The sequence below is a fragment of the Stegastes partitus genome, unplaced genomic scaffold (assembly GCF_000690725.1).
Source record: "Stegastes partitus isolate 25-593 unplaced genomic scaffold, Stegastes_partitus-1.0.2 Scaffold259, whole genome shotgun sequence".
Lineage (NCBI taxonomy): Eukaryota > Metazoa > Chordata > Actinopteri > Pomacentridae > Stegastes > Stegastes partitus.
Window position 1 is genome coordinate 63,878 of NW_007577990.1, and position 14,308 is coordinate 78,185.

Consider the following 14,308-nt stretch of genomic DNA (forward strand, 5'->3'; position numbering starts at 1 on the left):
ATCAAATCATGATATTAACAAGTTCAAAAAAGAAGTGGGAGGAAGTATACAGTTTTAATTTGACAGCTCTAATAAAAATGTATTTGATAAATGTAGGCTTTTTTAATTTTTAAAATTTTTTTACAATGATCTGATGACCCCCAGAAATTATCTTGAGACCCCCAGTTTGAAAACCACTGTCTTAGATGGCAAATGGTCTTGTTACAGCCTTAACTGATATTCCAACATGCCAACAACCTGTTGGCACGTTTCTCTTATCATCTCTCTCATTGAGTCACATAAATAAACCTGCATTTTAAGGTGATCTTTTATAGTTCTTGGTCAAAGGAGTGTCTACTCACGCTATCTGATCATTGTTCTTTACAGCCACACCTGACTAGATTGTGGATTATCTTAGTGGTTGAGAATTGGAAGACCGTTTCCTTATTGCATTTCTATTTTTGTTCAGTGTATAAAATGAACGTGACTGCATTGGAATGTCAAATGGGAAGTGAAAATGTGCACATATATCAGATCTATTTTTCCATTAAACAACAGAAACACTGCCAGATTCTTTGTAAACATGACTTTTATTGAAAAAATACACATTTCTACTAACATTGTTAATACGTTTAAAAAGCTGCCAAAAAAAAAAACACCAGCAGGGAGGCAGAAAGTGAAAAATAAGGAACTTAACAAAAGGCAAAGAACATGACAGAGCAAAGAACAATGTGGCAAACTCACAAAAAAAGAGCAAAAAATTATCTTTTTATCATTTTTTTCTTCAATGGGACAGCGGTGCCAAAAATTCTGTCCCAGTGGCTGAAGAAAGGAGCAAAGTTAGTGTTTGGCTTCTGGTGGTGCATGTCGTGAGCTGGTGCACCACCCAGCAGACCAAAAGGCACCAGGTGGTTGAGGGTCCACGGCAGGTCATAGCCTATGTGGTCCTCTACGGACATCCAGAGACTGAAAATGGTGACGGACCACGTGGTCAGCGGGTGGCATCTTAAAATAATCGGGTCCTGATTGCTCCAGAGTCCCACCGTCATCAGTTCTGGGATGCTGAGGTGCTCGGTCGACCAGGAGAAAGGTGCGATGTATTCATGGTGTATCGCGTGAATCCAGCGGTAAAGCTGCGGGTGCTTGTGATGTGCGAAATGCCAAATAAAATACTGAGTGTCAAATAGGAGGAGTGCAGCCAGTCCGTCGATACAAAGCTCATACAGCGTTGGAGCCTGTGGGGGCAGTGGTGGTGGACTCATGAAGAACATGCTTATGATTACAGCAGGCAGAACAAAGAAGATGTGGTTGTACATTGCTGTGGAGAAGCTCCGAGCCATCATTCCCAGTGTTGGCTTCCTGTCTGCTTGGATCTTGTACTGGTGGAACAAAGGCACCCTTTCCCCCAAGACGTCCAGTATAGCAAAGGGTATACTGAAGAAGGTGTAGCTGGAAAAGGCGAGCAGGACGGGGAAAAAAGGAGACGACATGAGAGGCCGGTAGTGAAGAAGTAAATAATCCCAGAACGGCTGCAGGAGACGGTCCGAGGCCCTGGAGGGCAGGAACTGAAGAGGCTGCTCACTGACGTTCAACATCTCTGCGGTGCTGAAGGCTGCTGCTGCTGCTGCTGCTGCAAGTCTTAGAGTTGAGACAAAGTTCTGCCTTATATAGTGGAGTTTAACTAAAGGGGCTTTGCTCTCAATGAGACTAGCAGCTTTTTTTTTTTTTCTTTCTTCCAGCAGGTCAACGTCTACAAACACACTAACAAGAAGATTAAGAAAACCCTTTGAGAACATACATTACATACAAGCTTTGGACTGGAACGTTTATCCACCCCCCCAGTGAAGTCATATTTTTTTATGAATGCAAAGGAGGACAGAAACATTTTTATCAATGAAATTGTATTTCCTAACCTGAGTTGCAGAATTGTTTTGCAGAAATTTCATCAATCCATCCATCATCTATACACCGCTTAATCCTCACGAGGGTCTCGGGGGAGGGGGGGCTGGAGTCTATCCCAGCCGACTTAGGGCGAAGGTTGGGGACACCCTGGACAGGTCGTCGCCAGTCTATCACAGGGCTACACTTGCAGACAATCATGCACACGCACATTCACACCTACGGACTATTTAGAATCACCAATTAACCTCAACATTTTTTTGGACTTGTGGGAGGAAGCCAGAGAACCCGGAGAGAACCCACGCTGCACGGGGAGAACATGCAAACTCCGCAGAAATTTCAGTGTTATGAAATTGTTCACGTAGCATGTCATTACAGCTTCAGAAAATTATCAGACGCTTTTTGTTACACCACATTTTTCAATAGAAGGATTTAGGTATGTTGTGCTGATGCTTGAGAAAACGATCAGACATGACTCTGCACTTTGTATTTTCAGTCACACATTCAGTGTTTCCCTTTTTTTCTGCACTGTGAATTCCCATATCATAAGAGGATTACCCAGTTGGACCACATGAACCTAACAGATTACCGCTGAATGCATAATCTGTGAAAAGTGATCAAATGACCTGCATGTATGTCTCCTTCACACATTGTGTCTGTCACACAATAACAACTTAAACAGTCACGCCTGATGTAACTGCAGATTAAACAGTTTTGTAAAATGACCCAGAGAAAGTGAAAAAATCCCCCTATTTAATCCCCATCAAGTCCTCAGACTGTTAATATCAGGACACAATATAAACACCTCTCACACCGTTTGATCATAACAACATGATTTATTGTGAAAAATGTATAATTTCATTGAAATCTTGATTTGATTTGTGTATCATATCATCTGTTCACAAATTAAGGCAACAAGGCTCTTTTTCACCAACTACTTCTTTTCACTGGTTGCTTTCCTGGAAACCGTTTTGTTGGTGTTGGCATATTTTTGACGATCATTTCTGAGGAGAAAGGAAAACAAACTCTTTTACCACTGAAAAAAATGGCAATATTTTTTCACAAATAAAATATTTCTACCACTACAACGAAATGTTGGACCTTAGATAGACATACTTGCTCATTTTGACTTTGTTTCTGCATCCCAGTCCTCCCTCCCAGTGGCTGGTCCTCGTGCCTCTCGTCATCATGCTCCCGCAGCTGACACAAGGCTTTCCGTTGCCGTACGGCTGCAACGGCAAACACGATGTGGATTACATTCAAAAACTGTTGAGATACCAAGTGATGTGAATGATGACTCAGATGCAAAGTCTGCCTTATGCATTTATTCTTCCAGTGCAAGCAGAATTAATATTTGATGAATAAATCAAGAATATGCAACTCTAATACAGCCCATCTACTTTTCTCAGTTTTGTTTTGATTATTAAATATTTTTCCTGTCAAGATCTTCAGTCAACATGCAGCCCTTCTGTACTTTATGTAAAAAACGACAAGGTAAGGGAAGATGTGCAACAAGTTTCACATGTTTACTACTGTAAATAATGGAGGTAAATCATATCGCTTACAATAAAATGTAGAAGTGAAATGCGTAAGTCTTGGCTGACAGAATTTGACTCTATAAACTTAGCTGAAACCTTTTCACTCTGTTTGTGGCGATCAAGGCTACTACACTTTCAATGAGCCAGCCGTAAGCCTTATAAAGTTACAAGTGCTGTACGACCTCCACACCTAAAACTTTATGCAGATATATACTTCACCTGTTCTTTGGCACAGTAACCACAAAGCATCCTGGTGGCGAGTTCCATGGGGTGATCCTGGTTCTCATCATGGCACACATCACAGGGGTAGGTCCGGCCGCAGCAGGGAAACCTGAGAACACGGGTACAACGTTATTACCTACGTCTGCAAATGTATCTTTCAAAGTTCCACTATCAGACACATTAAACTAAATCACAGCGAGGATGATACCTTAGCCAACGATGGCTCTGTTTGTAATGTTTGCATGTTCCCTTTTCCGGCAGTGGCTTCCCCTTTTGCACAGCAGGATCTCTTATCGTCTTGTAACGTACTTCAGTGGAACCTTCAAAAGCAAAGCAAGTTAAGCACAATAAACAGTAAGTGTGTATTTCTATAAATGCTCATACTTTTTATGTATTGTGTAGCTCTTTAAGAAGTGTGATGTCAGACTGGTCAGAGAGCTAAATGTGGTAGTTTGTTGTTTTAGGATTTTAAAAGGTGAGTAGGATCCAGATGTTGAACATAGCATTTATAATTCTGTTTTTATTCGTGTATTATCACCTGGAACTATACATCGTTGTGTTTTCGGCAGCTAAGAATAAGCAGTTCATATCTACATAGGAAGTCTGCCATGTTGCACTGCCATGTTCCTACAGCAGCCCAGATTTGACAACCTAAACACAGGCTTCAGAGAAGGTCTGTTGGATGTTTTCATTGGAGTGGCAGCCGCTGTAATTACTCCTACACACTTGACAAGGGAATTCAGTTGATTTTAATCTGCAACCTCACTGCTAGATCCCACTAAATCCCACACAGTGCACCTTAAAACCTTCGCTGATCCCTTTTATTGTAAATGTAGGTGAGCTCTGACCTGTTTTGTTGGTACGAGGCGGGATGTACTGAAATCTTGTGCTCTCAGCCAGGATGCTGAGTTTGCTGTGGCAGTGTTCACAATTAAACTCCTTTGTTTGTCCATACAAAAGGTTCTAAAGAAAAGTAAAGACGGTAAAGCTATTTCAGAGACTGTCAGAGCTCATCAGGACATGTTTTCTTTGATGATATTTCACAATGTTGATGTTGTTGTATTGTGTTAAGCAGGGCGTGTTTAATCACCTGCACAGGGCCCTCCTGGGAGCAGGTCAGGCAGCCCACGGTGAGTTCACAGTCCTGAAGTACGAGGTCAGACGGTGCAGCGTTGTGGAGGTCCAAGTATCCCAGGACGTCACTGTAATGGTGAAGCATGCAGGGCCTGAATGCAGCATTTATGCTTGCATTACACTTATCGCACTGAGCTGCACAGGGAGTCCTTCCGTTGAGTGTCAGGTCTGCAGTTACCTTACACCTGCAGGCAGCACATATAGAGAACAGAGTCAGGTTTACAACTGAGGATCAGATCTCACTCTGCTCCAGTTATTGTGTGTTTGTGTATTTTCCTTGCCTGTTACACTGAAGGCAAACGGTGATCTGCTGGGCAGCCACAGTGGCAGTGTTGTCTCCCAGTCTCAGGCCCAGCAGCTTCACCTCTGTGCCTCTGCGTGGATCACTGATCTTAATGTTCTCCACCAGATGACTTGCTTCGTCCTGCTGCAGTCCGTCTTCAAAGCCTGGACTCTCCTCCTGCACTAACTTCTCACCTTCTGTATTCTCAGTTTCTCCCACATTACCGGTATCCTCTTCTGCATCAGCAGCAGCAACGTCAGAGGCAGACCTTTCACTCGCTGTTGCCTGCAGCTCCTGATATGTTATAAACTGCAGTCCAGCTTTTTCGATGTCGATGTCTTTTTTCAACTGTAAAGAATACACATATTGTTCACTTTTTTTTTTTTTGCTATACACAGGTACTTTCTGTATATTTAACTGGGATATGATTCACAATCATCTGCTGTTCGCGGAGGTTGTAGTCTAACCTGTCTGGCTCCTTCGGTGAACAGTCTCTCCAAGCTGCGATCAAGCCAGCGAAGAAAAGGCCGGAAAAGCAGCTCCACCTTTCCCAGAAGCTGGTTTGTTGCATGTTTAGCTTGAAGCCACTCCAACGACGCTTGCTGTACATGCCTATGTAGACGAAGATATGTAGAAATAACGGTAAGTGCTGTACGTACAGATGGCAAAAAACATTACATGTTACAATGAAATCGCAAATGCATTTACTTTGACATTGCTGGTGGCAGATCCTGGTCCAGCGGTATGTCCAATGTAAAAATCTGAGGAAAACGTATCACGGTTGTAAGCAACTGCGATTTCAATGTCATGCATTTGTATTATAGTATATTAAATAAACTTGAGAGAAGCAGCGGTCTTTACCTCTTGGGGATAATTATCCGGGAAGCTCACCATGATATCGATTTCTTTCAGATCAAAAGGCTGCAAGGTAAAATGCAAAGTTAACACATTTAAAGATAATCATGTAAAGCAGTTTTCATCTACACCTTTGTGACCTACTTTCAAGTAAAAACATGCCAAATTGTTTTCTGTGCTGATTAAGTGGATTAATAGTTCCGGCGTGGCATTGCATAACCTGTCAGTCAAATATTTGGCCATGACTGACCTCATACCATTTAATTGTTTGAAATTAGATTTAAAAGCCAGATTTTAGGTAACGCTTTACCCAATTTCTCTTGTAAAAAATGGGCTTAATTCAGTCTCAGTGGTGCAGCTTAACTGTTACAAATCCTGCATTACCTTGTACTCATTAAAAATAGCACATTCAAACTCAAATGACCTCAGGTGCTATCAAAGCGTTATAGGAACAGTTATTATTTATCGTCTATCAAAACATCACTTCAGAATTTATCCCTAAATACCATCACAAGCTTTGCTCTGTATTGATAAGCACAGGAGAGATTGATTCAAGCTCACAAATTAAATCTGAGCTGTGCTGTGTTACATAACTGATATGTGGGTGGATTTGTCTGCTGAATTCTCAAGAACTGCAGGGAGAGAGACGGTAGAAAGAAGTGTTTTACCCAGTCTGGATCAGTAGCCTCTACAGTCGCCCTGTAATATGTCAGTTTGCCATCGCTTCGTTCCTGAATGATCAGCTGGTCTTTAGGAAAGCGCTTCTTCATCTGTGTGATCTCAGTATCTCGTAGCTGCTTGGCAACGTCCTCTGTCATGTCACCCAACTTCACCTCCTGGAGGGCACCGGGGCGGGATACAGGTCGGATCCTCTGTGGGGCTCTTGTGTGATTGCCAGGAACAGGCTGGTCATTCAGTGAAAGTAACTGCGGTGGATGCCAGAAACGACATCTGTCCTCCATGCTGCAGTGACCTGCCATAAAGTAGCGACAGGGGCGATGGGAAGCTGCTGGGGCAAATCTGGAGTTACTGGTGGGAGACTGCCTGTGGCCCACATCTTCAGCAGGGGCTGGTAAGTTTAAAGGCACGAGATCGGTCAGGCTCACAGTTGTCTTCTCATGAGCTCTGGTGTCTTCTCTTACGTGCAGAAATTTACATCTCTTCCCATAACTGCAGTGTCTGCCTTGAGAGTAGAAGCGGCACAGTGGTTGAGGAACTGGCTCTGATTCACCTTCATTCATCTTCTCTCCCTCATCATTCTCCATTGTTATTGACACCTGAATGAATGAATACAGTACCAATGAGACATCTTGCAGAGTCATAGAGCAGTATCTGCTTTATTACTAATACATTAACATTTATAGACATTGTTCTATTGAAGCAGACAATCTAATAATTTAAAACAGTAGTTCCCAACATTTTTTATCTTGCAGCTCCGTATCAGAAGGTGGAGTCATGAGCAGTTCCAAATCAAAGAGTGATTTTCCTTGCCTGAATTTTTAATTTGAAGGATTTTTAGTGGAAGAGTAAGAAAAACTATATATTACATAAGAACTTAAAAGCAAAATCTAAAAACTACATATAATTTCGTGTAGTAGTATCTGGTGACCACTGCTTTTTTTCTTGAGACCCTTTGAGTTGTCCTAACTCCCGAGTCAAGATTGTGTGTGGGCAGGCGTGTCCATATGTCTTCAGGTATGTTGCATAAACAATGCATCATCCTTTAAAAACAAAATAAGTGAATTTGGACTCGTGTTTCATTCATACTTTGATTAGATGCTAAACTAATCATTTCTGGTCTGTGACATTAGAGTGTGTATATATTTTAGCAGACTACGAAAAGTTATGAATATCTTTAAATCCTATCCAGACGTTTCCTCAAAAACACAAATGCTACAGAAAGCCTCCCATATTAGCCTCTCTCCATTGGCTCCCTGCAAAATTCTGAATAGCGTTTAAAAATCTTTTCAAACATACAACGCCCACAATGACTAAGCGTAATGACTAATCGTATCCTAAAGACCTCATATTATCCCCACCAGAGCACCTTTCTCTCACAGGTTTACTAGGAATTCCAAGAGTTCCCACAAGCAGAATGGGAGCCACTAGCTCTCAATTACTTCTCCTGTGACTCCAAATCCTGGTTTGGGAGGCAGACCCCCCCTTACTTTTAGGGTTAAGCTTTAAATTTTACTTTGTAATAAAGCTTAGTTAAGGCTGGCTCAAATGACCTTCAACTATCTCATAGTTATGCTGCTGTAGGCCAAGACTGCTGGCTGGCTTCCCATTATGCACTGAGCACCTCTTCTCTACTCTCACCTGTTTCACTCATGTCACCTTTGCAAGCCATTACTTTGTTTGTTCTCTCTCCAGCAGTTTGTGTTATGTCCACTCTGCAGGCATCTCTCGCTGTGGAGCTACATATTTCTAATCTGCTTTTACTATCCTTACCAGCCTCCCCAGTGTTTACTGTGTCCCTGTGCAATGTCACTGTTTCTTTCTTCAATCTTTTTCTCTCTTCCCCTTGATCCCCCCCCTTTGGATGTCCTCTGTAAGCCAGGTTCTGCCAGAGGTCTTTGCTACCAGGGAATGTTTTCTACCTATTGCTGAGCATTGGTGGACTTCTTAAGAACTTCTTTATGTTATAATACTATGGAGGTGTTCTCCTTCCGATGTGAAGTGTCCAGAGATGACTTATGTTATAGATAAGATAAGATATGCCTCTATTGTCCTCACAGTGGTGAAATTCACAGTGTTGTCAGCAGCAGTACACACACAGATACACACACACAGGAGACAGGAAAAAAATACATATGAAAAACAGTGCAAACGTAAGTATACAAATACACATATAAAAAGAATATTGCGAGCACAAAGTACAAAAATGCACATTAAATAAAAACAGTGCAAGTCCCAATATAAAAGAACAACAATAACGACAATAAACACTGTAAATGCAGTGAGCTGATGGACTCTACAAATGTACAATAATTAACCACAACAGCAAACTGCCAGATGGCATGACTTGTAAGTTTTTTACCCTTCACCATCCATGGTTGGTTTATTATTTTATGGGGGGCGTGACAACCATGTACATCACTGTGATGTTCATATTTTATTATCAGAATCAGAATCATATTTAACATATATTTTATTTTAGAAACTGATCTTAAACTGATTTTATCTGTATTGAGTTTACAAGTTTTATCCTTATTTCGATCCTGCTTTTTTTGCACATGCTTTTGTTATTGCCCATTTTATATCATGAACATATTTTTCAACTCAGATTTTGACATTGAGCTATGGGTAATTTGCTCAGAGATGTCTGCAGACATGCATGTTCACAGAAAGGGAACCAAATGTGCGCATCAGAGGACTCATGACAGCCCAAAACCTCATGCACTGCAGCGGGAACGCGCCTCGAGGGCAAAGTAACATTAAAGTCTATCAGATGGACTTACACCCGTTTTATTACTCTACATGAATGGTGTATGTGAAACGTACGCAAGAACAAATCTATGTTTTCATTTTAATTCTTACACCTCGCCTAACTGTCCATTTATCACCGGTACAAACTACAGTTGTATTCAGTTATCATGAAGCGGTGTGGTATTTTGATTTGCTATAGACTAGTCATGTAGTCAAATAAGGAAAGACGGACGTTAGCTGTAAACTTAGCTAAGTTAGCTAAACTTTACGTACAGTCAGCGAATTATAGTTAATGTCAGTCACGTAAATCAGCTCAAATGGGTTGTTGTGAAAATATGACATTACCTGGAATACCCGCCGAGGTCCGCGGAAAGGTTTTCTCCGTGTAGAGACAGAACCACAAGCGACAAGACGCCCTGAATAACCGTTGAAGATGGCCTTAATTGCCCCCTATCGAGTGACTATAAAAACGTCTGCGCAATGCTAAACAACCGCGCAGCGATATTACGTCATCACATGCGACGAAAAGCCATCAGTGTCCTCCATCCGGATTCCTACAGGTTCATCAGAGCTGCAGATTAAAGGCTGGAGGCTGATTCCTGCTCACCTGAACCTCTGCAGCTCATCACAGGAAGGAAATGTGATGATTGAGGCCGAAGTCAGAGAAGGAGAGCGACTGTCAAGGAGGCTGCAGCAACATCTGTCTGTTCAGGTTACTGCAAAACATCTGGAAGGCTTCATACAGCTTCATGAACATCTGTGTCTCTTTGAGGTCATTTTGTGTCTCTGAGGCCATTTTTTCCCCTTTTGTTGTTGTTTTGTGTCTCTTGGTTGTTCCCTGTGTGTTTGTGGTGGTTTTGTGTCTCTTATGATCGCTTTTTGTCTGTATTTTGTGTGTGTGTGTGTGTATCTGCAGGTGTCATTGCATTTCTGACATTCACAGATCTCTATAAATCCGTCAAACTAACCTGTGTGTTGAAAAATGACTCTAAATGACCCTAAAGGACGCTGACTAAGTGAGACTGTGCATTAAAAAAATAAAAAGGATTTAATTTATTCCCTTTAAACCTTTATGGGATTATGTTCATGAAGCTGTACGAAGCCTTCCAGATGTTTTGCAGTAACCTGAACAGACAGATGTTGCTGCAGCCTCCTTGACAGTCGCTGTCCTTCTCTGACTTCGGCCTCAGTCATCACATTTCCTTCCTGTGATGAGCTGCAGAGGTTCAGGTGAGCAGGAATCAGCCTCCAGCCTTTAATCTGCAGCTCTGATGAACCTGGGTAACAATCAGCTCCGTGATCTAAACAAACAATTCTGCCGTGCTGGAGGGTTGTGGAAGTTTTTGTCACAGGCTGTCAAAAGGTGTTCTGTTGTACACTGGATAGAATTAAGTTTAGTCGCCCTCTGCAGTCTGGGAGGTTCAGTCCTGCACTTGGAAATAAGCAGCTGCTCTGGAGCTTAAGGCATAATAAACATATTACTATAGATTTATGTTCTTGTGAGCAGTTAAAAGACTCACTGTGCATATTGACCTAAAAGCTGAATTCCAAAAGTTCTTTGCTGACCTGGGAAAATAGTAACACCACAAGCCCCAATTAGTAGCTGTATAAAACTTTTGAACACAAGATTATAACATGGAAACAACTTAACCTTGTATTCTGCTCAAGGAAAACTACCAGCAAAAGTCCTTTGTTGTTTGCTTCTTTGTGTGAGATTGTTTTTTTTAGGACTTCTTTCCATTTTGCCCAGTGCATCTATCGTTGGTCTACTGTAAAACCTCTGACATCTCAATTCTTAACAATTTCTTTGAAGTTTTTTTAAGAGACAGATTAGAATTTCTATAAATATAATATAAAAATATAAATTCAGCATCGAATAATCTATTAAATTAAATCCAGTCTTTTCAACAGTGGAATAAGTTTTTGTTGTTCTTACCTTAGGTATCTGTACAACACAATGGACATCATGAACAAATAAATCATCAATAAAAAAGTATTCTATTCTATTCTATTCTGGGAAATGGTGAATAATGAACGGATTGAGAGTGGCGTCACAGACCAGAAATCATAAGTCCGTAACAAATCACACATCTGTGGTGTTTACAGTTAGTGAGGTTGTTGGTGCTGACTTGTACAATGTTGTCCAGCTCTTCCTGAAGGACTTGTTGAAGTTGGTGGACATGTTTGGAGACAAGATCACATTGTCAGACACGTCCATCAAAAGCATCATGTGGCAGATTGTCGTAGCACGATGTCTGAAACAATTTCTAACATGACGAATGGTGTCGATATGGACGTTTAAATGCCTGGCTTTGGCCCTATATAACATTACAACATCCAGCAGGCCAACAGGCCATTCTCAACTTCCTCTTGACATCTGTGGCATCATGTCATGACCTTTTGTAGTCACTGGTCCAAGGAGTGTCTGTGTTGTGGTCACGCTATCTGATTATCATCCTTTAATGTCACATCTGATTAGATTGTGAATTAACTCAGTGGCTGAGAATTTCCCACCAGCTGAAGAGCTTTACAACTGTCGAAACATCACAAAAGAAATTAGATTTGAACTTTTCCCTCAGGCAGAAAAGAAGACCATTTGCATGTTGTGTTCATATTCTTATACAGTGCAGTTTGATATGTTTTCCACTAAATACTGTGCAGAATGCATGCTTGTTTTTCTGTAAAACAGACCTTTTTATTTCTATATTTATTGACTGAGAGACCTGTGCAAGAGTTCTGACATATTGTCTGTGCATTTGTGAAAATGTTCAGTTTAACTCACTTGAACAGAGACAGAGCACTAGTAGGATGATAAATGATGTTAAAATAGTTCAAATAACTACAGTTTATCTCATGGACAGCTATAGGTTACCAGTTACCCGGACTGTATGAATAATTTGTTGCACTTGCCTGTCACTTGATACCATACAGAGACCAAAGCACAAGCAGACACTCACGGGATAAAGTGCTGTTTTTGGCTGAAGCACCGACATTCCTCAGACAGCCCTTGCGGTTTTTGCTCCAGGATGGATCTTGCAGATACTCGTGCTTGGATCACTTGGTTTGGAAATAACTCTTTGCTGCAACCTCTATGGGACAATCTGAGGCTCAACTACAGGGACTATTTGAGATCTCCACTTTTCCCCATTGTGCTGACCGTCTCTTCCTACTTTATCATCTGCCTTCCTTATCTTGTTTGTGACATCATGGGGGACAGGTGGGCATGGGTCCAGCAATTCAAGATACAACCAACCCGCAAACCGACAGCCTCTACACTGCTGCACTGTGCGAGTGTCACCTTGTACAACCATGTGTTTCTTGTGTTCCCCGCATCTGTGGCTCAGTGGGCCTGGAGGCCACCTGTGGACCTGCCGGAACAAGCGCCGGCCCTGCTGGAGCTGATCACTGGGGTGATAGGCAACCTCCTGCTGTTTGACTTCCAGTACTTCATTTGGCATCTGCTTCACCACAGGATCCGCTGGTTGTATGTCACCTTCCATGCCATCCACCATAATTACTCGTCTCCTTTTGCTCTTGCCACTCAGTGTCTTGGCGGCTGGGAGCTGGTCACAGTGGGCTTTTGGACCACGCTGAATCCTATGATCCTGAGATCTCATCTTCTCACCACGTGGGCCTTCATGGTATTGCATGTGTACGTTTCTATAGAGGATCACTGTGGCTATGATTTTCCCTGGTCCACGTCACGCGTGATACCGTTTGGCATTTACGGAGGGCCCAGCAAACACGACGTGCACCATCAGAAACCCAACACCAACTTTGCACCGCACTTCAGTCACTGGGACAAAATATTTGGCACACATGCTGATTTCAGCTTCTGTACTACAGTGAAATAGGCTGTTACACAATTGACAGCAGCTACATAGAAAATTAATGTGTCTGTTCTGTTTCTTTCCAATTATGTGAGTATAAAGGTATTAAGGAATGGAAGCAGATGAGAAATGTACATTTTCCTTAAGTGCAAATGGAGGGAGGATATTGCCAGCACTCGGCTAAGACTTTCCTGTAACTTTGAGAACAATTTCTTAATTCTGCTTATGAAATCATTGTTTTTTTTTTTTAAACCATGTGTACCATATAAATAAGTGACATAAATCCATCTGCCTCATACTGTATTTGGCGTCTTACCTTTGAAACAGCTTTAGAAATGACTTACTATATTCCTCCTCAGACAAATGCATGTATTTTCAGGCCCAGAGACAAAATCATTCGTTTAATCACTGTAAATATTCCCAGCAAGAATGTCACTGTATGCATTTAATAAAGCTATATGTATAAATCGCAACTAATACACATATTGTTGTATTTAGTGACTGATGACTCCAGATAATTAAGCTTTGCTTCTTTTTGTGCAGCAATAAATTATGCTTCCTGAAATCTGGAATCCTATGTTGTCTCTTGTGTTTTTCAGGTCGTGTAATCTAAACAGTAATCCCACACTGGCATTGATACTTAAAATGTTTTATGTATGAAAGACAAGTAGGTGAAAATGTAACTTTATATTGTGTCACTAGATGTCAGCAAAGCAGTCCCATGAGCATCCTGATGAGCAGCATGTGTCTGCAGCAGAGGGGGTTGCATTTTCAGGACCACAGTTTTAGGACCACATTTCTAACACTTTGCTTTTTTTTCTTCACTATATCTTATTTTAGGCTTGATAAAAATAACTAGTTGTTGATGTAGAAAGGGACCTTGATCTCTACCCCACACTGGTTAAAAAAAGGACTATGTACATTTTTGGTTGGATTAAACTTTTAAATCCTGAATTTATTGGTAAGAAAGTACTATTTGGATGGAATAAACTTTTAAAACTACAAGTGCTCAAACAGATGGGAGCATTTTGGTTGGACTGAACCTTTAAAACCATATCTTGTTCGTTAGAAAGTACTATTTGGGTAAACTAACCATTAACATTTAAGCACTATAAGCACTTGGACAGAAAGTACTATAC

At 41.3% G+C, this 14,308-nt stretch overlaps 3 protein-coding genes across 3 annotated transcripts; 1 reads left to right on the forward strand and 2 right to left on the reverse strand.

Annotated features, from left to right (window-relative positions):
* Positions 1–593: 593 nt before the first annotated feature.
* Positions 594–1,574, reverse strand: ch25hl1.1 (cholesterol 25-hydroxylase like 1, tandem duplicate 1). Its single transcript, XM_008282109.1, has one exon. It carries the CDS (start codon positions 1,572–1,574, stop codon positions 741–743), a length of 834 nt encoding a protein of 277 aa, XP_008280331.1. The 3' UTR covers positions 594–740.
* Positions 1,575–2,694: 1,120 nt separating this feature from the next.
* LOC103357524 (uncharacterized) lies at positions 2,695–9,775 on the reverse strand. Its single transcript, XM_008282110.1, has 12 exons — positions 9,685–9,775; positions 6,579–7,187; positions 5,917–5,976; positions 5,764–5,816; positions 5,523–5,667; positions 5,054–5,403; positions 4,729–4,957; positions 4,487–4,601; positions 3,847–3,958; positions 3,636–3,747; positions 2,995–3,107; positions 2,695–2,882 (listed from the first exon to the last, which is right to left on the reverse strand). Exons 2-12 carry the CDS (start codon positions 7,173–7,175, stop codon positions 2,813–2,815), a joined length of 1,956 nt encoding a protein of 651 aa, XP_008280332.1. The 5' UTR covers positions 7,176–7,187; positions 9,685–9,775; the 3' UTR covers positions 2,695–2,812.
* Positions 7,596–13,554, forward strand: ch25hl1.2 (cholesterol 25-hydroxylase like 1, tandem duplicate 2). The gene is made up of 3 exons (XM_008282148.1): positions 7,596–7,605; positions 8,467–8,541; positions 12,376–13,554. The coding sequence occupies exons 1-3, from the start codon at positions 7,596–7,598 to the stop codon at positions 13,191–13,193; spliced, it is 903 nt and encodes a 300-aa protein (XP_008280370.1). The 3' UTR covers positions 13,194–13,554.
* Positions 13,555–14,308: the final 754 nt, after the last annotated feature.